Source organism: Phaethon lepturus, unplaced genomic scaffold (assembly GCF_000687285.1).
Source record: "Phaethon lepturus isolate BGI_N335 unplaced genomic scaffold, ASM68728v1 scaffold833, whole genome shotgun sequence".
In the NCBI taxonomy this organism is placed as follows: Eukaryota; Metazoa; Chordata; class Aves; order Phaethontiformes; family Phaethontidae; genus Phaethon; species Phaethon lepturus.
In genome coordinates, this window is record NW_010528135.1 from 1 (window position 1) to 21,852 (window position 21,852).

Genomic DNA, 21,852 nt, shown 5'->3' on the forward strand with positions numbered 1-21,852 from the left:
CGCGTCCTCCTGGTCTCCCCCTCCCGCCCCCGTCCCTCAGCGCGGGGGTGAGGGTCGGTGTCTCGTTCGCTGTTGTCGCACCGCTGGTGGGAGCGCGTTGTTTGACAGGGAGGTGTTATTACAGGCCTTTGCCTCGGAAGTCATGGCGGTGGAGGAGCGTTTCCGCTAACGAAAGAGCGCTGCAGTACCGGGTGGGCGAGCAAATCCATGGGTTCACTGTCAAGCAGGTAAGCATCGCGCTTCGCTCAGGCTTCCTCCCTGTTTGTATGGACAAATTTTCCCTTGGCTGGAAAGCGCCTAAGTGAGGCCAGGGGTCTGAATATTTGCGTAGATGCTTTGGGTGGTCAGTTAAAAAATGGTACAGTAGTTACTTGTAGTTACCCCTCTGCAACCAAATTCTTTAGGTAATGCTAACACATGTCCCTATAAGGGAGCTAATTCTTCTAGAGTAAATAATGGGCCCTGGGAGTTTGTGTGTCTGCTACAGATGTTGAGCATTCAGTGTGGTCTTCTAAAAGTCCTGACAGATGTCCTGACAGACAGTCCTGAACTTCGCTGTGTGCTGTTTTATGAAATACATTCAAGTAATATTTTATCTCCCAAGCTGCTTTTAGTACCTTTGTTAAGAACCTGCAATGGAAAGAACGTGGATTTCTTTTTGCTTTTTTAAAGAAAAGCAGAAGCAGAGAGTAAAGGTAATTTGCAAAAAATGATTGCTAGTGACAGAGCTAGTGCTAGAACTGGGTTCCTTGATTTTTTTTTTTTTTGTGTACTTCCCCTCCCCCTCCAACCATAGGAACAAAGAGTTTATTTAGTACTGTGTATAGCAGTGCTATGTGCAGGATCAACAAACTGATCATCGCTGTATCATTCGTGATTTATTTGACTTAGTTGCAGTCACACAGTAATACAGATGTTTTCTTCCAATGCAGGTGACAGCTGTTCCTGAGCTGTTCCTGACTGCAGTGAAGCTTAGTCATGATGGTACAGGAGCCAGGTATTTACATGTGGCTCGAGAGGACTCCAATAATCTATTCAGGTAAAACAATATATGTATAGCACATTCCATCTTAGCATCAACTTGTGGTTAATGAATTGTAATCTATCTTCATAACTGGATTTTTCTGTGATACAAAGACAATAGTACTTCCTTTGTGGGACTTCCTTAGAGTTTTTCAGGTTGGAAAAGATGTCATGAATCCTGTTGTTCAACCTGCTGCTTAAAACAGGGTCAGCACTTAATTCAGATGAGGTTCCTCAGACATTTATGCAACAGAAAATTTCCACAGAGTGGATTCTACAATGTCTCTGTGCAACATGTTCCTAATGTTTGACTGTCTGTATGGTGGTTTTTTTTTCCTCTTTAATATCACGTTGGAACCTCCTTTGCTTCCATTTATGAATGTTGTCTCCTGTCCTTCTGTCATGCATATCTATGCAAAGAACCTGTCTTCATTATAAGCTCCGTGTAGGTATTGGAAGGCAGCTGCTGAGTCTCCCCGACGCCTTTTCTTCTCCAGGCTAAATGAGGCAAATTTCCTCAGCCTCTTTCACAGGGTATGTGCACCAGCCCCTGACCATCTTTGTGGCTCTCCACTAAACTCTCCACTAAACTACTTCATCTCTTCTGTGTTGGTGAGCCAAAAACTGGACTTTCCAATCAATTGCCTTGTAGTTGCAAGATGTAAAACAGTTCTTTTTTCCATAACCTTCCATGAAGTTTTTTTCAAGAGCCTTTTGGCTAAAAAAGAAATGTGTTTAGTTATGTGCTGAAAACTTTTGTACCACCTCCAGTTGTACACCCTCTAGAAGAGGTGGCTGGCACTCAAGAGTCTTAAGAACTCAGTAACTCTGCTGTATGCTGTGTTAGTTACTAGATGGCAATAATGTTCCCATAAATCTCAGCTGCAGATAGGAGGTGGGTGGACTTCTCGTCACAAATAACTGCATTCCCCTCTCTGCTCTCTTACAGTGTACAGTTCCGAACCACTCCAATGGACAGCACCGGGGTCCCGCATATCCTTGAGCACACTGTGTTATGTGGTTCTCAAAAGTATCCTTGCAGAGATCCATTCTTTAAAATGCTAAATAGATCACTGTCCACTTTCATGAATGCATTCACAGGTGAGCCCAAAGTAAATAATACCATTTAAACTGCATGATGTTTTATTGCAGTAGAGCTGTCTGTCGACTCTCCTTAATTTACCTTTGGAGAGCCATTATTATTAAGTGTGAATGTTGTGAGAGAGAGATTAAAAAACTAACAAGGCAAGGCAACAAAATAGATCTTGTTCATTTGGCAGTTACAAAGTCCCAACAGAGGTGCATCTTTATAGTATGCAATAATGCATTTAATTATTTTTTTTCTATATATATGGCAAAAGCAAAGTTTTTATGGTAAAATAATTGCAGCATTAAACTTCTGTGTATTTCTCAGGAGAAATACATATAATTTGTTAGGTTTCTTCTCTTCCAGTTATTTATATAGAGGAAAGATTAAAAATAAATGAGGGCAAGATGCATCTCAGACTTTCTAAAATTCTGATCTTTTTACATTTATTTATACGCAGCTAGTGATTACACACTCTATCCATTTTCAACACAAAATCCAAAGGATTTCCAAAATCTCCTGTCTGTGTACTTGGATGCAGCTTTCTTTCCATGTTTGCGGCAGCTAGATTTCTGGTAAGATCTGGACAACTTGAGATGTATGCAAATGTTAAATTAGAAAACCAAACCAAACCAAAACCGTCAAACTCCCAACACTTCCTGTTATTAATTTTTTCAGGCAAGAAGGTTGGAGGTTAGAACATGAGAACCCAACTGATCCTCAGACACCTCTAGTCTTCAAAGGAGTTGTCTTTAATGAAATGAAAGGGGCATTTGTAAGTTTTGTGAATTTTTGTTTTAAGCTCTTACACGTGGTGAAGTGGCTTAAGCTGCGGGTTATCAATGGCATTATTGCACCAGAGATTTCCATTCCTCCTTTGTGAAATTTAAGTCCTCAGTAAAGTCAACAATCTGTTACGTGGTTATTCTTAAAGTTAGCCTGTTGAAAGTTTGTTTACATATAAAAGAGCACCTTGCTAATGGATTTTATTGTACAAGTTTCTTTTAAATTGACATGATAACATAGCTAGTTGTATGCAAGTACATGAGACTATAGAACAAAATGCTTAATGTGAAGAGGAGATCCTGTCTTAAGTTAGAGGTCTGAGGTCTTACTATTGAGCACCTTTTATTTTTAAAATGTGTTTTGGTGACTTTTACTGAAATGTGGTGTATTCCTCTTAAGACAGATAATGAGAGGATATTTGCCCAGCACTTGCAGAATAAAATCCTTCCTGATCATACGTATGGTGTAGTATCTGGTGGAGATCCGTTATGTATTCCTGATCTTACATGGGAGCAGCTTAAACAGTTCCATGCCACACATTATCATCCGAGCAATTCCAGGTATCTGAAATTTGTGACTAACTTACTAGGTTATATAGTGTGTTAGCACTTGTATTTTTGTGAGGGAAAACCAGCAATGCAGTGTTTCCGTTCACATGGCCAACTACTTAGATAACCTATGCCCACCAGCAGCTAGGGCAGCACTGAAGCAAGGAATTTGCTCTAGGGAGAGAAGTGAATTGGAAACAGGAGTTACTGGAAGAGAGATGGCTGATTTTCTAGAGTACATCTGCCTGGTGGATTATAAGGATTTGTTTTGGGAATTTTTGCTTAGATGCTTCACGTTAAACTCAAATGGCTTAGGCAGAAATGGAACATACTAAGAAGTATTTGGCGGTAATGTTAAGGAGTTATGATACAAGTAGCACATATGAGCCGAGGGGTTCCTATCCTCCTTGAAGTCAACCCAGATTAAAAATTATAAAAAGAAGATAGCAATGAATTGCTCTTCGTTTGCTCCTGAATCACACATTACTGTATCCAGTTCTAAATAATGGATATTCGTTTGAGTCAGATACTAACTCTGTTGGTACTAATAAGGTATTTAAGCTACAAGTCAATTTGGAAGTGATGTGGAGGGAAATCTATAGTATCATTGTTTCTTCTGTACCAATTTTGTGGTCAATGTGTTAGCCTGATTAACTCACTTTTAGAACAGAAGCTTGTGTCATGATGGTGAATTTACCATCCTTTGTTTTTCTCATCATCCCAAGTATTCTACTGTACCTGTGTTGTTTAGATTTTAATTGGGGAATAGCATTTTCCTGAGACATACCTCATTGCTCATATTTAATCCAGTGGAAGTCAGCAGTGTTTCTTGTAGGTATGGGGGTGTGCTTGGTAGACTGACCCACAGAACCCAGCCATGTTTTATAGGTCAGCTGAGACATGGATCATCGTAATTTATAGATTATATGTGAAGAACATAAGAATTTTGTCTTCTGAAACTTTAGAGCACTGGGATTATGGATTCAATTACTAATATTTTTTCGTAGAACATTGTATATTGCTGCAACTAAACAAATTCTAGTTTTAGTGGCCTCCAAAGCATAAAACAGAAGCTGAAAAATGTGGAATTTTACCAGGAGATACGCGAGTTTTATGTATGTGGCAAACTGATGTGTCTTTAACGTACGGGGCCTTACATAGTATGTTCTGTTCTAGATGTGACTGGATCACTGGAAAACACATGAAATTCAGCATATAATAAAAGCTGTTACTGTAAATTTCAGGTAAAATCTGATGCTTAATTTTTCATGTGAAATGCAGATTTTTCACTTACGGTAATTTTCCACTGGAGCAACACTTGAAACAAATACATGAGGAAGCATTGATCAAATTTGAAAGAATTGAATCAAATACTGACATCCCAAAACAGAAACTCTGGGAAAAGCCTGTAAGTAAGAAAAAAAAAAAAAAAAATTAAAATGAAACAAATAAAAAGAAACAGTGCACATCCAATCGTCGAATTGCAGAAACTGAATATAACAGATTAACATTTTAGCCCAGCCTGCTGGAGTTGTGGGTTTTGTTTGTTTGTTTTGTTTAGAAGTGTGTTTGTGTGTAAATGAGCCAAAGTATTTTTATTTTTGGTTACAGCAGGGAAAAACTACATTTACTTTTGAGTTTCAGTAATGTAATGATTTTATGCAGTTGTTTGTTTTTCTTATTTCCAGTTTTCAAGTCCCTCAGCATTTGTAGCACTGAAGCATTTATTAATGCTAAAAGCTTTTAGCGCTTTTAGCTTATTAATGCTTTTCATCTTTTAAGTGCTACTGATAGAAATACTGATACTTAGTGTCAGGAAATATACCCTCTAATGGTACCTAAACTTCCAAACATTGGTATCAAAAAGAACTTTTTCTATTCTCTCCTCTCCCCCTTTTCCTCCCTTGCTTGTCCAGAAGTGTAAGCAATGCTTTGAAACCCAGCTTAGAGTGTTATTTATGGCCAGGTTTTCTTGATCCTCGCCTCTATTGTCCACTTGTTGAAAATTGAGATACCACTCATTTTTCAAGTTATCCTGTGTTGTGTATTTGCTCATGAATATTGAACTTACTCATGAATATCTGTAAAATCATTTGAAAACTTTGGAAGGAGCATGCTGTGAAGATGTAAGCAGTCATTTTTTATTTTAACTTCTGCTCTGAGTTAGTCTGTGTCAAATGTATTTATTATACTTTACAGAGAGAACACAGTGTAACATGTGGCTTAGACTCATTTGCTGCTGATCCTTCCAAGCAAACAACTGTCAGCGTTAGCTACTTGTTGACGGAGTAAGTGTTTCAAAATGAAATTCTGAATCAAAGGCTTATTTTAGAACTTATTTTAGAATTATTAAGCAAGATGCAGGCATATTTCATGTCCCCCGATCCCTTTTCATAACTGTCAACTTAAATAACGCCATGGGAAAGCTAGACAAATCCTCCTTTAGTAAATGAAAGTTTAATTACTAAGCAGAATTTTTCCTGTCTTTTTCTTTGGCAAATAGACATAATGAAAATCAGCCATTATCTTACAGAACTCTTCAGTGGATTAGACTCTTGGGAACACTGGCTTCCTGTCTTTCAATTTTGTGCCACGTACAAGTTTTTCTGTATGACCCTACTACTAACTTTATCTGCCCTTGGCAGCATAATTTAACTTGCTTTACTGCTAGTAAGTGAAAGATGCAGAAATCTCTTCATTCCCTAAGGTTTGGTGCAGTGTTCATAACTGACAATTATTTCTCCCTTGCTCCCTTTACATTGTTTTATAGAAGTAATTCTTCTGAAATGAACTCAGTGATGATGCTGGGTGTCACATGTTCATAGCTTTGTGTTTTTTAAGAGCTATTAATTTTTCTTCAGTATTACAGACACTTTTGAAACGTTCACACTAAGCCTGTTGTCTTCACTGTTGGTTGATGGGCCGAATTCTCCTTTTTACAAAGCCTTAATTGAGTCTGGTGTTGGTACAGATTTTTCCCCTGATGTTGGGTAAGTGTTGCAATTTACATTTTATCACTATGAGCAATATTAGAAAAAGTTACAAACCACTATTAAGTTGGGAGCCAAGTTATCTCTCATACAGGCAATTTATGCCAGAATAACTAATTTTAGTACTAAAACATCTTAAAGAGTTTCTGCTGATGAACCATAAAGTATTCTGAAGTATAATTTTTGGCTCATCAAAATAATTCAATAGAAACTATGTTAGTTCAAACAAAGTTGTACCGTTTAAAGCTTATGAACAAGAAAAATGGGTAGAAAAAAGCATGGTATACCTTCAGTGCCCTAATTTACTTGGGGTTTTCATCTTGGCCATATAGTATTACTCAGAAGAGTTTGCTAACTCTTCTCTGTACCTTTGCTTTTTTGCTTTAATTCTGTGATTTAGTGGTAGATAGGTTTGGCACAAGTGTGCTTTTGTGCAGTTAGGTGGCACTAACTTGCCATTGCCTCAGTACAAAAGGGTATTTCTGCCAACACTTACTTATTCAAACTGTAGCTCTTGCAGCCGGTCTTCTGAGCTCGCTCTGCACTGCAGACTAAGGGGGGGTGGATTGTCTTCACCTGACTACAGACTCAGCTGCTTATCATGGTTTGCCTTCTTGTCAGCATCTGACTGAATTTTAGACTTGAGGATGACAAAAATCATGCCTTAATCTCCACTGGCTGTCTCAGATGTTTGAGTGGGAAACCTTCATATACTCTTTCATGATTTTAGTGTCTTAGGGTACTCTGCCTGGCTTGAACTGTCTCTGCATGAAGTCACAGGCTTCCCGTGAGTCTTGTGTCATGAATGCCAGTGCCATGCAGACATCCTAATATCACAGGGCATGGCAGTAGAAATCCATGTATAGACACTGAAGCAGTGATTCAGTTGTATGCTTTGTCTGCTGAGCCTTCTCCAGGTTGACTATATGACTATATGGTGTTGAAGCATAAAGCCAGTTGGCTTTAATTTGCTTGAGTGACTGTGCTGATGAATCAATATCGATATTTCAGCATTCAACACCTGAATCTGCCACTGAATTCCTTCTATGGTTTTTAGATAAGGAATGGTGGATGTTTAGAGTTGATGAGCACCTATTGCTTTTTGTTTGTTGGCTTTGGTTTGAACTGCTAGGTGTTCTGTATTCCTGCAGGTGTCAATTTGACTCTCTAAAGATGAATTCTTATGGTTAACCCTGCCTGACATTGAACAAAATTATCTTAACTTTTTTTAAGTACCATTGAAAATAATTGCAACGGCCATGGAACACATCACCTTCAGCATTGGCTTTACAAATACTGCTTTAAAAGTACAAATTTAAAAGAACCATTCCCCTCACGTGCTTAAGTACAATGCATGTGTTTGGCGTTATTTGACGTTACAGGCAGCTAAAATTTTCACCTTAAAAAAAGAGACTTCTTTACCCAAAAGTACGTAAAAAAGAATGGGAAGATGAACCAAAAAGACCAGCTTTTCTTTTGTAACTGTTTTTCTTTCTCTAATACAATATGCTGTATGTTTTCTCAACAGTGCGCTACTGCTACTGAAATTGAACAAAAAAATGCTTTTATGTTCTGTTTCTTGCCTCTTTGGTAATTATTTTTCTTTCTATCTAGCTTTTAAAATACTGTGTGTGTGTCTGTGGAAATGACAGGTGTTTTTCCCTTTCTGCTGCCTTTGCTGGCAGGTTTAATGCTTAAGTTCTACTACTTGTCACTGAGTTGAATATGTTTTATTCTAGGTTTAATGGCTCAACAAGAGAAGCTTATTTCAGTGTGGGTCTGCAGGGTATTGCTGAAAGAGACATTGATACTGTGAAACAGATAATTGCTAGAACAGTTGATGAAGTTATTGCGTGAGTAATGCTAAATTTTTGAGAATACTGTTAGTTCTTTCATATAGTCTTTTACAATTAGATATTAATAATATAATAATACATAGGCATATAATAATACAGGCTTATATATAAAATAACATGCCTTAAAAATTTAGTTATATTAAAATAAAGGCACGAAAGAAGCAATAATATTGTTCAATACTCCTAAAACTTGTATTTGCTACTTCCTCTATTGTAGCATATTCATCAGCATAGCCTTCAGGAATTTAATGATATTAATGCAGTTTCACTAAATGACTCAGCATGATAAGATTATTTCATATCAATTGTAATGCAGTGTGGAAGACATTATGTTGTAATGCTTCTTTTATCGATGTTATAATTCATTTTCATAACTTCACTGAGAGTGATTAGTGTTAATGGATATGATTTCCTTTTCTCATCACCCCTTCCCAAAGGAGAGGATTTGAGGAAGACAGGATTGAAGCTCTACTTCACAAAATTGAAATCCAGCTGAAGCATCAGTCTACAAGTTTTGGACTTGCCCTCACATCTGTAAGTCTGTATGTGTGCCCATGTGTGGTGGTTTTTTAGGAATGGATAAGAAACCTGCTGTCCACATCTTTACAAAATGTGGGGCCATTTTTGTAGGCTCTTGTATGTAAAACTTTTCACTTAAGGGCTTTTCCTTTGTCATCTCATGTACATATTTCTTCCTTCTTTTCAGTAGCCTTCAAACTATCACTGGACTCCACACTGTATGACTTAATCAGGCAGTGAGCCTGTTGTCTTTGCCTGAATACTAGCTTTGATTGCAGTAGAACCAATTACTTCTGTAAGACAGTCATGCCATGCTGGCTTTTGGAACTGTATGTTTTGGCCACATGCCTATGTATTTTTGAAAGTCAAATAGAAGGACTATATTATGGGATTTAGGGTTGTACTGCTGTAATTTAATTTAAAAATTCATAAGTGAAAATTTATACTAATTCAATTCTTAGCTTAAAATTTTGCTACCAAAGCTATTATGGAAAACATTTTCCACAGCAGAATGTGTTGTCTTTCAGAAGTCTGCAAGTCATCGTAAATTTGGGAACGAGTTAGGTGCAGTATTTGCAGTCAGTTTGGAAATCAGGGCCTCCTGTGGCCACTTGTTCTTCAGTGTCCTCTGTTTTTTTTCTGCTCTGCAGCAACTTCAGTTGCTTAGCAGCTCTTCTGCTTTGTGTCTCTGAAGTATTGTGTGTTCTTCAGCATGAACAGGAGTTCATTCCTTTTGGCATACAAAGTTAGGTAAAGCAGCAAAGCCCTGGGTTAACACGAGACTTGTAAATGGGAGAGCACGACCAAGAGCTGTTTCAAACCAGATTGCCATGCAGTGAAACAGACAAATTGTGGGTATCTAACTGCCTGCCATGTATCATAGTAGGATCTGGCAAAATGTGCCTGACTGATAGCCAATACTTTTCTAGCATGCTTGAGATTGTGTGGGGAATTCGGTCTGATGAAATATTTATGCATATGCTTCATCTTTCAATATTTTTAGGTCTTGAAGTTGATCCAACTGTTAGGACTTAATTCTAGAGCAGAATGCTCTTAAACAATTCTTACTTTTAAAGACCAGTCATTCAGCATTTGGTGTTAATACTCCCATAGAAGAGGGTTATATTTCAGTTTGTTTCTCTGAGGTCATGTTTTAGAAGCTGACCTTGAAAAGGGCCTGAAAGGGACCTAGTTATAACTAAAGTAATCATAGAATGATTTGGATTGGAAGGGACCTTTAAAGACAATCTAGTTCCAGCCTCCCTTCTGTGGGTAGGGCCATCTTTCACTAGATCAGGTTGCTCAAAGACCCATCCAGCCTGGCTGTGAACACTTCCAGTGACAAGGCATCCACAACTTCTCTGGGCAAGCTGTTACAGTGTCTCACCATCCTCACTGTAAAGAATTTCTTCCTTACTTCTAATCTAAATCTGCCCTCTTTCAATTTAAAACCATTCCCCCTTATCCTTTCAGTACAGGCCTTGGTAAAAAGTCTCTCTCTCTGTTTTTCTTATAAGCCTCCTTTAAGTACTGTCTTGTAGTGTGGGTCTCACGGAAGTGGAGTAGAGGGGGAGAATTGCCTTCCTCAGTGTGCTGGCCATGCTTCTTTTTATGCAGCCCAGGATGTGATTGGCTTTATGGGCTGCAAGCACACATTGCAGCCTCATATCCAATTTTTCATCTATCAATATCCCCAAGCGCTTCTCTGCAGGGTTGCTGTCAAACCATTCATCATCCAACTTGTACTGATTACTGGTCATTGCCCCAGCTGAGGGTGCAGGACCTTGCACTTTGCCTTGTTGAACTTCATGAGGTTTGCATGGGCTCATTCCTCAAGCCTGTCAAGGTCACTCTGGATGGCATCCCTTCCCTCAAGTGCATCAGCTGCACCACTCAGCGTGGTGTCATCTTTAAACTTGCTAAGAGTGCACTCAGTCCCACTATGTCATTACTAAAGGTATTGAACAATATTGGTCCCAATACGGACCCCTGAGGGACACACACCATTTGTTACTGATCTCCAAAAGTCTCTCTCTCTGTTTTTCTTATAAGCCTCCTTTAAGTACTGTCTTGTAGTGTGGGTCTCACGGAAGTGGAGTAGAGGGGGAGAATTGCCTTCCTCAGTGTGCTGGCCATGCTTCTTTTTATGCAGCCCAGGATGTGATTGGCTTTATGGGCTGCAAGCACACATTGCAGCCTCATATCCAATTTTTCATCTATCAATATCCCCAAGCGCTTCTCTGCAGGGTTGCTGTCAAACCATTCATCATCCAACTTGTACTGATTACTGGTCATTGCCCCAGCTGAGGGTGCAGGACCTTGCACTTTGCCTTGTTGAACTTCATGAGGTTTGCATGGGCTCATTCCTCAAGCCTGTCAAGGTCACTCTGGATGGCATCCCTTCCCTCAAGTGCATCAGCTGCACCACTCAGCGTGGTGTCATCTTTAAACTTGCTAAGAGTGCACTCAGTCCCACTATGTCATTACTAAAGGTATTGAACAATATTGGTCCCAATACGGACCCCTGAGGGACACACACCATTTGTTACTGATCTCCGTTTGGACGTTGAGCTGTGGACTGCAACTGTTTGGATGTGGCCATCCAGCCGATTCTTCTTCATCCATCCATCAAACCCATATGTTTTCAACTTAGCAACAAGAATACTGTGTGGGACTCTGTCAAAGATCTTGCAGAAGTCAAGATAGATGACATCAGTTTCTCTTCCCTTATCCACCAGTGTAGTCATTCCATTGTGGAATGCCACCAGATTAGTCAGGCATAACTTGCCTTTTGTGAAGCCGTGTTGGCTACCACAGGTGACAGCCTGTGTAATTTTAAATGTCATGTGATAAAGTTTCTCGAACTTCCATGCTGTATTCCAGTGCTGTGCTAGCTTTACTATTAGGACGACTTTACTCTGTGTGATGTATTTATTTAAAACACAGTATGATGTGAGAACCATTGGCTAAAGGGTGGGGCTCAAAGAGTATTAGTAAATGGGGTAACAACTGGCTGGTGGCAAGTCACTAGTGGTGCTTCCCAGGGCTCAATTTTAGGGCCAGTTCTCTTTGATAAAATTTAACAAGGACAAATCTGGATTCTGCAACTGGGATGATATAATCCTGGGTGTACATCTAGACTGAGGGACGAGGCTGGAGTGCAGCCCTGCAGAAAGGGATCTGGGGAGTTTTGATTGATGGTAAGCCTAGTATGAGTGACATAAAGCCAAAAAGGGCCAACCATATCCTGTGTTGCATTAAGGACAGTATAGCTAACTGGTTGAAAGAAATTATTATCCTACTACACCCAGCATTGGTGCAGCCTCACCTTGAGTACTGTGTGTGGTTTTGAGGTCCACAATATAAGAAGGACATAAAAAATATTAAGTATGTCCAAAGGAGGGCAACAAAGTTGCTGAAGGGACTAGAGGGCATGATTTATGAGGAGCTGCTGAGGATACTAGGTTTGTTCAGCTTAGGAAAAGGGAGACTGAGGGGTAACTTCATTGCTATCTGCAGCTCCCTCATGATGGGGAACAGAGCAGGGCGTGCTGGTCTCTCCTCTCTGGTGTTCAGTAATAGTCCACAAGGAAATGGCTTCAAGCTGTGTCAGAGAAGTACACACTGGATATTAGGAAAAAGTTCTTCATGGAGAGAGTGGTCAGACACTGGAACAATTTCCCCAAGTGTACTGGTTTTGGCTGGGATAGAGTAAAATCTCTTCATAGTAGCTTGTATGAGGCTGTGTTTGGGATTTGTGCTGAAAGCAGTGCTGATAATACAGGGATGAGTTAGTTATTGCTGAGCAGTGCGTACACAGAGTCAAGGCCTTTTCTGCTTCTCACACTGCCCCACCAGCAAGGAGGCTGGGGGTGCACAAGAGGTTGGGAAGGGACACAGGCAGGACAGCTGACCCCAACTGACCAAAGGGATGTCCCATACCATATGATGTCATGTTCAGCAATAAAAGCTGGTAGAAGAAGAAGGAAGTGGGGGGGACGTTCGGAGGGATGGTGTTTGTCTTCCCAAGTAAACGTTATGCGTGATGGAGCCTTGCTTTCCTGGAGTTGGCTGAACACCTGCCTGCCCATGGGGAGTGGTGAATGGATTCCTTACTTTGCTCTGCTTGCGTGCGCAGCTTTTGTTTTACCTCTTAAACGGTCTTTATCTCAAAATGCAAGTTTTCTTAGATTTACACTTCCAGTTCTCTCCCCCATCCCACTGTGAGGGGAGTGAAAGAGGTGTTGTGTGGGGCTGAGCTTCCAGCTGGGGTTAAACCATGACACCAAGGAGGTGGTCATGTCCCCAAGCTTGTCAGTGTTCAAGAAGTATTTGGGCAACTCTTAGATACATGGTTAAACTTTTAGGTTGCTTATGGAGAACCAACACTGAGTTGTTGTAATTACCCCATGGAAGCCTCAATTAAGAGTGACTACTTTTATTTCAAGAGAATTAACTTGAGCATATTCTAAAAGAATACTATTATTTAAAACACATTAGGGAATTTCCACAGAACAGATAATAGATATTACTGAAAAAGTCTGGAAGGCTTGTGATACGTGCTTGTGATTAAAGAGGTAAGAAAAGAGAAGGTGGTTTTGACAGTTCTGATGCATTTGTTTTCTATATGCTTTTAAGGGCTTTTTCTTTCAAATGTCTCGGGATTTTTTTATTTTGCTTTGTTTCATTTTTTCCCCATTCACACAGAGTAGAAATGGAGAAGGTTTTGATATCTTGCCCTGTGGGTGTATTTGAAGAACTTTCAATAGCAACTCGAGCAAACTTAATAGTCTCAAACTAGAGAATAAAACTAGAGTAAAAAAACCTTCCAAAAGAAATACCCCAGGGATATTTCTGGTTATTTAGTATCCTCTTTCTCCAAAGTCCCATCTGTGTTACATGTTTGAGTTACCGTATTATAAATAATTTCATCTGACTGATACAATAAATGGGTAGACTGTAGTATTTATCTACTACTTTGTCTGTACTGCCTGTTCCTTTTTTCCTTCTTTCTTAGGCTGAAAAATGAATTTATTTTAAGTGGGAGGGAGGAAAGAATATTACAATACAGATACACACACATATGCAAAAGAAAGAAAGAAAAAAAAAGGGTGGTTTTGTATGATAAAATTAGAGGAGAGAATGGAGAGAACAGGGGACAGATGATGATGGAATAGTCCTTTAATCTGAACAAAGATTTCATCTTTTTTTTTTCCTCTCCAAATATATTAAGCTACTCATTTATATGTCTGCTATTAAAATAGAAATTTTAAGGTGGTTTTGGAACACAGATGCTGTCAGTTATAGAAATGCAGACAGATTGTCCTGCTTACCTAATTATTCTTTCCCATTCAGTATATAGCCTCCTGCTGGAATCAAGATGGGGATCCGGTGGAGCTTCTGAAGATTGCAGATAAAGTCTCTCAGTTCAGGCAGTGCCTTAAAGAAAACCCCACATTCCTTCAGGAAAAAGTTAAAACATATTTTAAGGTAGGAAAATATCACCATGCCACCTATATTTAGGTGTAGATGAACAGCAGCACTTTTGACTGAAGCATGTTAATTTTAAATGGTTGAAGTGAAAACTTTTCAAAATGGAAAAAATTGTCTGGTTTGACATTTGGAAACACACGTATTAGAAAATTGATAAATGATAATGTTTTATTGAATTGTGATTCCTGATGCTATAGAGGGGCACGTGGGTCTTTACTAATGAGAAGCTCAGATGTGAACAGAATTATAGACCTAGTTATGTGTTCCTGAGCATTGGCACAGCAAGATGTGTCTCTCCTTCCCTGAAAAGACTTTGGTTATAAGTAAGATTGTTCTGATGCTCCTCATGTTCATTGAACCGCTGCCTGAATTTTGCTGTCAGTGCTAATTGCTTTCTGCTCTTTTTCTTGTTTTCCTCTCCATATGTTCTTCTGGACTTCTTGAAGAATTAAGAACAGTGAAAGCATTCTAACATTGAATAGTTCTGAAGCCTTGAATTAGCTAATGCCAGAAAGAAAAAATGCAGTGATAGCAGTGCAAAAGTGGTTTTGGTTTGGGGTTGGGGTTTTTTTGGTGTTTGTTTTGTGCTGAGTGTTTGGTTTTGTTTGTTGTTTTTTTTCCAGTCAAATTGTTCAAGTTGTTTTGAAGGGCAAGATCTATTATAGGTAACTGCTAACCTGATTTAATAGTGAGTAAATGCTGGTTCTCTCATATTCAGAGGCAACAAGAGACAGTGGCATCAATTGAAATCTGTTTTCCTAAAGGCATTATTAGTGTCTGGAAGTAGTAAGGAGCTGTTAATGTTTTGGCTTTTGTAGGGAAGAAATACTGGTGCAGTATTTTTGAGAATATCCTTTACTATGCAGTTCTGCTGAGGGGGCTAAGCCAAAAACATGACTCAACAGGAATTAATGAGAATAGTTGGATGTTTTTATACTGGAAGATTATGCACTGTTGTACATTGTGCCTGCAGATTAATAAAGCAGAAGGCTAGGAGCAAGGGAGAGAATGCTGTTCATCCTGTCCATTTTACTATTCCTGGTCAATTTTGCATTTCCCTCCTTAGCTCTGTAGTCAGTCAGGTTTCCATAGTCTTTCCACATAAGCACAGCGGAGATAAACTCATAAAATAGAATCTGACTATATTGTCCCAAAGTGTTGGTTGGCAGTGTCTGTCAGTAACAGATGTTGCTGTTTGAAATGGGCAATTTTTGAGGTCACTATTTTTTGAATAGCCTCCCAGTATTACATAAAATGGTAGCTGCTTGAGTAATTTTGTTATTAAAATTCCACAGTCCAGTATAAACAAAGAGAAATTCAACAGCAATTGTGAACCTTGCATAATGCATGGAGTGTTCTGGCAGCAAGACTGATGTAAAGCAGTTCTGAGCAGGATAAGGCATGCACATTTTACATCATATGGGATCTCTGTGCACTCAAGCTTGGGCAGGTTGCGAGAAGCGTTTAATGAAACCCTCTTGCATCTTGCTAGATTCCCCATCTTAGAATCTTAGATAAAACTGGTGGCATGCCATTCTGTAGTGTTGTGTACAGTTGTTTAACCTTGATTTAATTAAACTAATGAGTACTGTATGCTGTTGAGGGATTCTGACTCTATACTAAAATGTCACAGAACGTTGTTAGTGCTTGTTCTTGTTGTAAACTGCCTCTCTTCCCCACCCCTGCTATTCTATGTGAAACAAAGAGTTCAAATTGCCTGTTTGTGATACTTCTGATAATACGCAAGGCAAATGATGCACAGACTGTTTTTTATCTACTGCTGATGAAGCAATAATCTGAGGGAAAACAGGAGGAAGTTGCCCTCAAAATTAGTAATGTGTTGTTTTGGGATGTATTTCTGCAGGATAATCCACATAGATTAACTCTGTCCATGAGTCCAGAGGAAGACTACCACGATAAACAAGCAAAAATGGAAGCAGAAAAGCTGGAAAAAAAGGTCAATGCTCTTTCCGATGAAGAAAAAACCCAAATCTTTGAAAAAGGTTAACATGCTTTCTCATATTTTTATTTATGTAACTGCTTAAAAACACAGCTAGTTTTTTAGCTGGTGTTCTGTGGAGTAACTTAAATTCTCAAGCACTCTCCAGCATTGGCTCTGAAAGGGATGATTTTTTTGTTGTTGTTGGAAGTTTGTGTATATGTGTTCTGGGGCTATGCAGTATAGTGTTTACATTAGAATATATGATTGGTATATTGCATTGGTTTTAACACTCAAAAATAGTGTGATCAATGTCTCCAGTAGGGCAGAAGAAGGGAGATTGTTTTAAAATATTTATCTGCTTATTCTTTCCCATGTTAACTTACACTAAGTACAAGATGAATTCCAATTTACCTTGAGGCTGTTTATTTTTGAGTATATGAGGTCTGCTCCATGCTCCTATGAAACTTTATATTTTGTAATTTTATTTCTTACCTTTTCTGCTTAAAAAGCCAACTATAAAAATAATGTTGCATTTAATTTATTTTGGGCAACAGCTTAAACTTGGGAAGCCTGGGCAGTTGTCTAATTTTGTGAAAACAGTGATCCAGTCACAGAAATCCTCCAAAATAGTGGCGTTAATCTTCTGAAGTGTTGGCGCTAGGCCAGAGATAAGGGAGCAGAAAATCACATGAGGCTTTCTAGTCATGAAGATAAATTGGAGGGTAATTAAAGGTGACCACCTAGAATCTGAAAGAGGCTGAAATATAAAATTAAAGACGACAATTTAGCTGCATCAGTGTACTGACAGAGCACTTGAGTAAGAACTGGGGGGAGTGGGATAGAAAGAAACTTCTTATCTGCAAGGTCTGGGTTGGTGTTTGCAGAGCTGGGTGACAGGACAGGCTGGCAGATGCCACTTCTTCAGGTTTTAAATTGCACATTATTGTAAACAGGATGTGAAGAGGGGATTGGAAAGAGAATTTGCAAAGATACAGTGTTCTGTGTGCTGTTGCGACACGTGATAATCTGTAGAATTTGTTTCAGTAAAATATTCGAAAGAACTGTTGACAGAAAATGCTAAATTTCAAACGCTTGTGTTTTGATCTGCATCACCTCAGTAGGTTTTAACAGCACCGTCAGTGAAAGCTGAAAATGCCAAACTGGTATTCTGCTCTCCTTACTAGGTTTGGAACTAATTGCTCTTCAAAGCAAACCTCAGGATACCTCTTGTCTCCCAGCTCTCAAAGTGTCTGACATCGAGCCCAAAATCCCATTCACCGTGCTGGAGACAACACTCGCAGGTTGGTGTAACCACTATTTTGTCCTTGAAAGAGCAACACTACTGGATTGTTGCCTTGCTGCTTGCCCACCTGTTGCTCTTTTTGCGCGTTACAAAGCATATGTACTCACCACTTGTTGTCCACGGTTACAGCTCTCCGCAGTTACCGCTCGTTTCCTCCAGCCCGCCAGCCTTGCGGTAGACAGTTTGCAGTGCATCTGCAGACGCTTCTTGCCATCGCCTCTGAGGGGCAATATGGGGCTGTTCTCAGCTGGAACCAGCCACCCGCCCTTCCCAGGGGTCTGGCCGTGCCGTTCCTGGCCGTTCCTGATGGGAGCTCCCTGCCGCCTGCTTACTCACTGCCTACCCAGCCCCACTGCTCTTGAGTAATCTCCCCACTCTCCAAAGACTTATCCAGGGTGCAGCGCTCCTGGCAGCTTGTGCGGGGAACCTTCCTTACTGCTTTCCCTTCCTACCTAGTTCTTACAGAATAGGATGTACAGGAGCCATAGGGGAAAAAAAAAACAGTATATTGTCATCCTTCATAATTTCAGTGCGGGTTTCTCCCTGCTTTGCCAGTGGCTACCCCGTGAATTGATAGGAAACAAGTTGTAGATCTCGATTTTGATACAGTTCTGTCAAAATCTTGAAGGGACTACTGCGCTGCAGTATGTTTCTAACAGACACTTTCCTGCAAAAATTGCCAGCCAGTGGCAGGTACTGTATAATTTTGATACTAAAATGAGCTGGTTTTGTGGAAATTCTAATGTGTATATTCTAATGCCCTGGCTTAGAATAGGACGTATGGTACAGGAACCTGTTTTCCTCAACTTTTGAGGTGATGAAGGCAAAAAATAAGGGAGAAAAAATTCTCGAGTTGTTCAGAAACAAATTACCATTTTTTTGTTTGAATGTTACCTCTAAAATGTGGCTTCTGTCAACAGAATTCTCTCTTCATATTGTCCATTTGGTAATTACCCATTACCTTACCATGGACAGAAACAATAAAAACTCTTCAGTCCAGCATTCAGTGCATATTGCAAAGTTTCAACAAGAAGTGGCTCTGAATTCCCTACAGAAAACAACTTTTAATAGGAAAATCTTGTAAGAAATGGTTTTACTTTTATGTATTTATAGTAGGAAGCTGTTGGTTGTTCTTTTCTTTTGTGTTTTTTTTATCCCTAGCTGATGAAATTCCTGTCCAGTACTGTGCTCAGCCAACCAATGGGGTGGTTTATTTCAGAGCTGTTTCCAGCTTGAACACACTTCCTGAGGAGCTCAAACCATATGTGCCGCTCTTCTGCAACGTCATTACAAAGTGAGAGGTTTACTTTCTTAGCAGCTGAAGCAAATGGATGTAATACAGCTTACTGAAATAATACTGCTTTTAAGAATTTCAGCAACTGTTCTTATAGAAGGGAAATGCGGATAAGTTGGTGTCCTGCAGGAACAGTGGTCTTCCCTCTTTCCCCACTGAGCTGCCAACTCCTTTCCTCTTCTCCATCAGTCTCTGCATTGCTTTGTTCCCCAGCATCAACACAAGCTTTCCCTAAAGAGACTGGAAAATCGATATAAACGAAAAATAGGCTAGGAGAAAGCAAAGTTTTCACTTGGATAGATTTTTGGTCTAGTTTCACCATGTGGTCACAAAAACAGTGACTCCATCACAGCGTAAAGAATGACACAAGGTAGAAAGAGTGACCTGGGTTCTTTTTGGTGTGATAACAGTGTATGTGACATTATTATTGTAGTTCCATATGGATGTTGGTAGCAAGCCTGTACGTAAAGCACACTTTTTAATACACGTAACAATGTACTTTAATTGAAGAGCTTAGTGTTTTGGGTTTCCTTTCCCTTGCCCTCTTTCCCAAAATTCCCTTGCCTTCTTTTGTATCATGTTCACTTGATAATGCCCCAAATTGTTTAGTTGCTACTTTTCTATTGGCCTAAACAGTCTCCTTTGCATATGGGAATATGGGATATGGGCCCTGGTTTTGGCATACACTGAAAATGGAAGTAAATCTCTATTTTTTTTCACAGGATGGGATGTGGAGCCCTTGATTACAGGGAACAAGCCCAGAAAATAGAACTAAAAACAGGTGGGATGTCTGTCAGCCCACATATCATTCCAGATGATTCACATCTAGATGTGTATGAACAGGTAAATTAATCATAAACTTCAAGACGTTAAACTTGCAGTAACAGCTTTATAGTTAAGGGTCAGTCAGGGCTTCCAGGTAGAGGGTCAGCTAATGTACATTTAAACCTTAGTGTATAAAAGGACTTGTGCCTTTTTCTGTAGGATATAAAATTGACAATTACAGTAACTTAGTATTTTGTTTTAAGGGGAGTGATTGATGCGGTTATCCGTTTTAAGGCAGTGCTTCGCTAGCATCTGTCACCATATTTTTGAGTGCTGCAAAAAATTTTGGAAGCAGAGGGTAGAGGACAGGGTTACACGCAGAGATTGCTGTTAATGTGTGTACGTCACAGTTAATGTGGTTCAGAACCATGGAAGGTTTGCAAGATAATTAGATCTTAGTATTGGGCATAACAGTCCTAGTAATACCCTCTTAAGACTTTTTCAGATTTGCTGGGTTCTGCTGCTGTGGCTTGCTGCCCCTGGATCCTGGAGTTGAATTAGAGAGACTCCTTTGCAGAAAGGTGCATCACCAGAACAGTTTCATTTGTACTTTATGTTAAAAATAAGAAATTCTGTTTCTGAAGTGCTACTTACTGTTGAAAGGAGGAATTGACAGGCTTGCTTTGTGTGAAGAACAATCACATTTCATGTCTGCTTTGATTTTAGTAGTACAGCCTGCATTAAAGTGGTTTTGTGATGTGTAGTGTTAGGTTAGCATCATTGCATCACTTTCATAAAAAGTTATTGTGTATTTCTCAGGCCATTGCTTTGATTGTCTTGCACAAAGGGTTGGTGTTTTTCTTGTGTTTTGTTTTTCTTTTTTCCTTCAGGGTGTGCTCTTTTCATCTCTATGCTTGGATAGAAATCTGCCAGACATGATGAATTTATGGAGTGAAATATTTAACAAGTACAGTACATTTGGTTTTGTTTATTTGTTTGGTTTTTTGCATGTGTTTTGGGATTCTCTTCTTCCCTCTTCCTCCAACCATTCTCTTCTTCTGAGAGATCCTACTTTGGATTTTCTTTTTATAACTGTATCTTTGAATGACTCCCAGTTTCTAAACCTAAGTATTGCATCATTTGCCTGACTATGTAGTGGGTTAAATGGAGAACCAACAGTCTAAAAGCTCTTTGTTGAACTTGGGATGATAAATTATTCAGTATTATAAATTCCATTGGTGTGCTTTTGCGTGAGACCTAGAGACCTGCTTCTACTCTTTTTTCAGCCCCCGGTTTGAGGAGGAAGAACATTTCAGAGTGCTGGTTAAGAAGACTGCCCAGGAGCTGTCAAATGGGATTCCAGATTGTGGGCATTTATATGCCTCTATTAGAGCCAGCAAAAACCTTACGCCTTCTGGAGAACTGCAAGAAATGTTCAGTGGGATGGATCAGGTGAAAAATCAATGGCATCCTTCAGCGAGGCCCAAATCCTCGACTGAGGAATGACAGTGCTCATTTTCGCTAGTTCTTTCTATTGGCTTAACCTGTAGTCCTTCTGCCTTCCCTTCCCACACAGGTGAAGTTGATGAAGAGAATAGCAGAAATGTCTGATATTAAACCAATACTACGCAAACTACCACGCATTAAGAAGTATTTATTAAATAGTGACAACATCAGGTGAGTTCTAGCTAAAAAGGAAAGGGGCATTTCAATTAAAGAGAGACCATGGCCTGTGAACAAGCATTTCTCACTGCACTTCATGGAGAACTGGGGTTTTGTGAGATGGGAGGCCTGTGGAAAAACTACAAAAATGTTACTAGCTTAAACTCTCCGTGCTTACAAAGTGGTAGCTATGGCTTATTTTTTTCATTTTTTAACACGTATGAGAAACTTACGGCAAATTTCATATGTAACTGTTGTACCAAAAGTGTGTAAATGGCCTGTAGAATTTTACAGAAATACTCAAAATTCTGCCTTTTTTTCTTTCCTTTAAAGGTGCTCAGGAGACAAATACTGTTATATTGTGTTGTAACAGTAGAATGCAGTTTGTTTTGGATTTTTTTTTTCTTCCTAAAAGGAAAATAGCAACATTCTGAAATCTGCTTTATGCATATATTGGAAAAAGTAAGAGGGCACTTCAAGGTGTTTAGTGTCAGACCCATTAGTTCAAAAAATAAGTCCATTTGAAGTGACAAAAGTTGCAAAATTTTCTTTTGCAAAGCAGGAAATGATGAAAATTATGGAAA

At 39.4% G+C, this 21,852-nt stretch overlaps 1 protein-coding gene across 1 annotated transcript in view; it reads left to right on the plus strand.

Annotated features, from left to right (window-relative positions):
* Window positions 1-108: 108 nt before the first annotated feature.
* Window positions 109-21,852, plus strand: part of PITRM1 (pitrilysin metallopeptidase 1) — a gene marked incomplete at its 5' end in the record, with an annotated part of 29,544 nt that continues 7,800 nt past the window's right edge. The window contains 19 exons of the mRNA XM_010283563.1: window positions 109-227; window positions 933-1,039; window positions 1,973-2,124; window positions 2,571-2,685; window positions 2,789-2,885; window positions 3,296-3,456; window positions 4,726-4,852; window positions 5,644-5,732; window positions 6,306-6,434; window positions 8,174-8,287; window positions 8,728-8,824; window positions 14,165-14,299; window positions 16,167-16,305; window positions 17,429-17,545; window positions 18,709-18,841; window positions 19,564-19,684; window positions 20,497-20,573; window positions 20,893-21,058; window positions 21,183-21,283. Of these exons, the coding sequence (XP_010281865.1) occupies window positions 109-227; window positions 933-1,039; window positions 1,973-2,124; window positions 2,571-2,685; window positions 2,789-2,885; window positions 3,296-3,456; window positions 4,726-4,852; window positions 5,644-5,732; window positions 6,306-6,434; window positions 8,174-8,287; window positions 8,728-8,824; window positions 14,165-14,299; window positions 16,167-16,305; window positions 17,429-17,545; window positions 18,709-18,841; window positions 19,564-19,684; window positions 20,497-20,573; window positions 20,893-21,058; window positions 21,183-21,283 (2,296 nt within the window). The remainder of the gene's footprint in view (window positions 228-932; window positions 1,040-1,972; window positions 2,125-2,570; window positions 2,686-2,788; window positions 2,886-3,295; window positions 3,457-4,725; window positions 4,853-5,643; window positions 5,733-6,305; window positions 6,435-8,173; window positions 8,288-8,727; window positions 8,825-14,164; window positions 14,300-16,166; window positions 16,306-17,428; window positions 17,546-18,708; window positions 18,842-19,563; window positions 19,685-20,496; window positions 20,574-20,892; window positions 21,059-21,182; window positions 21,284-21,852) is intronic.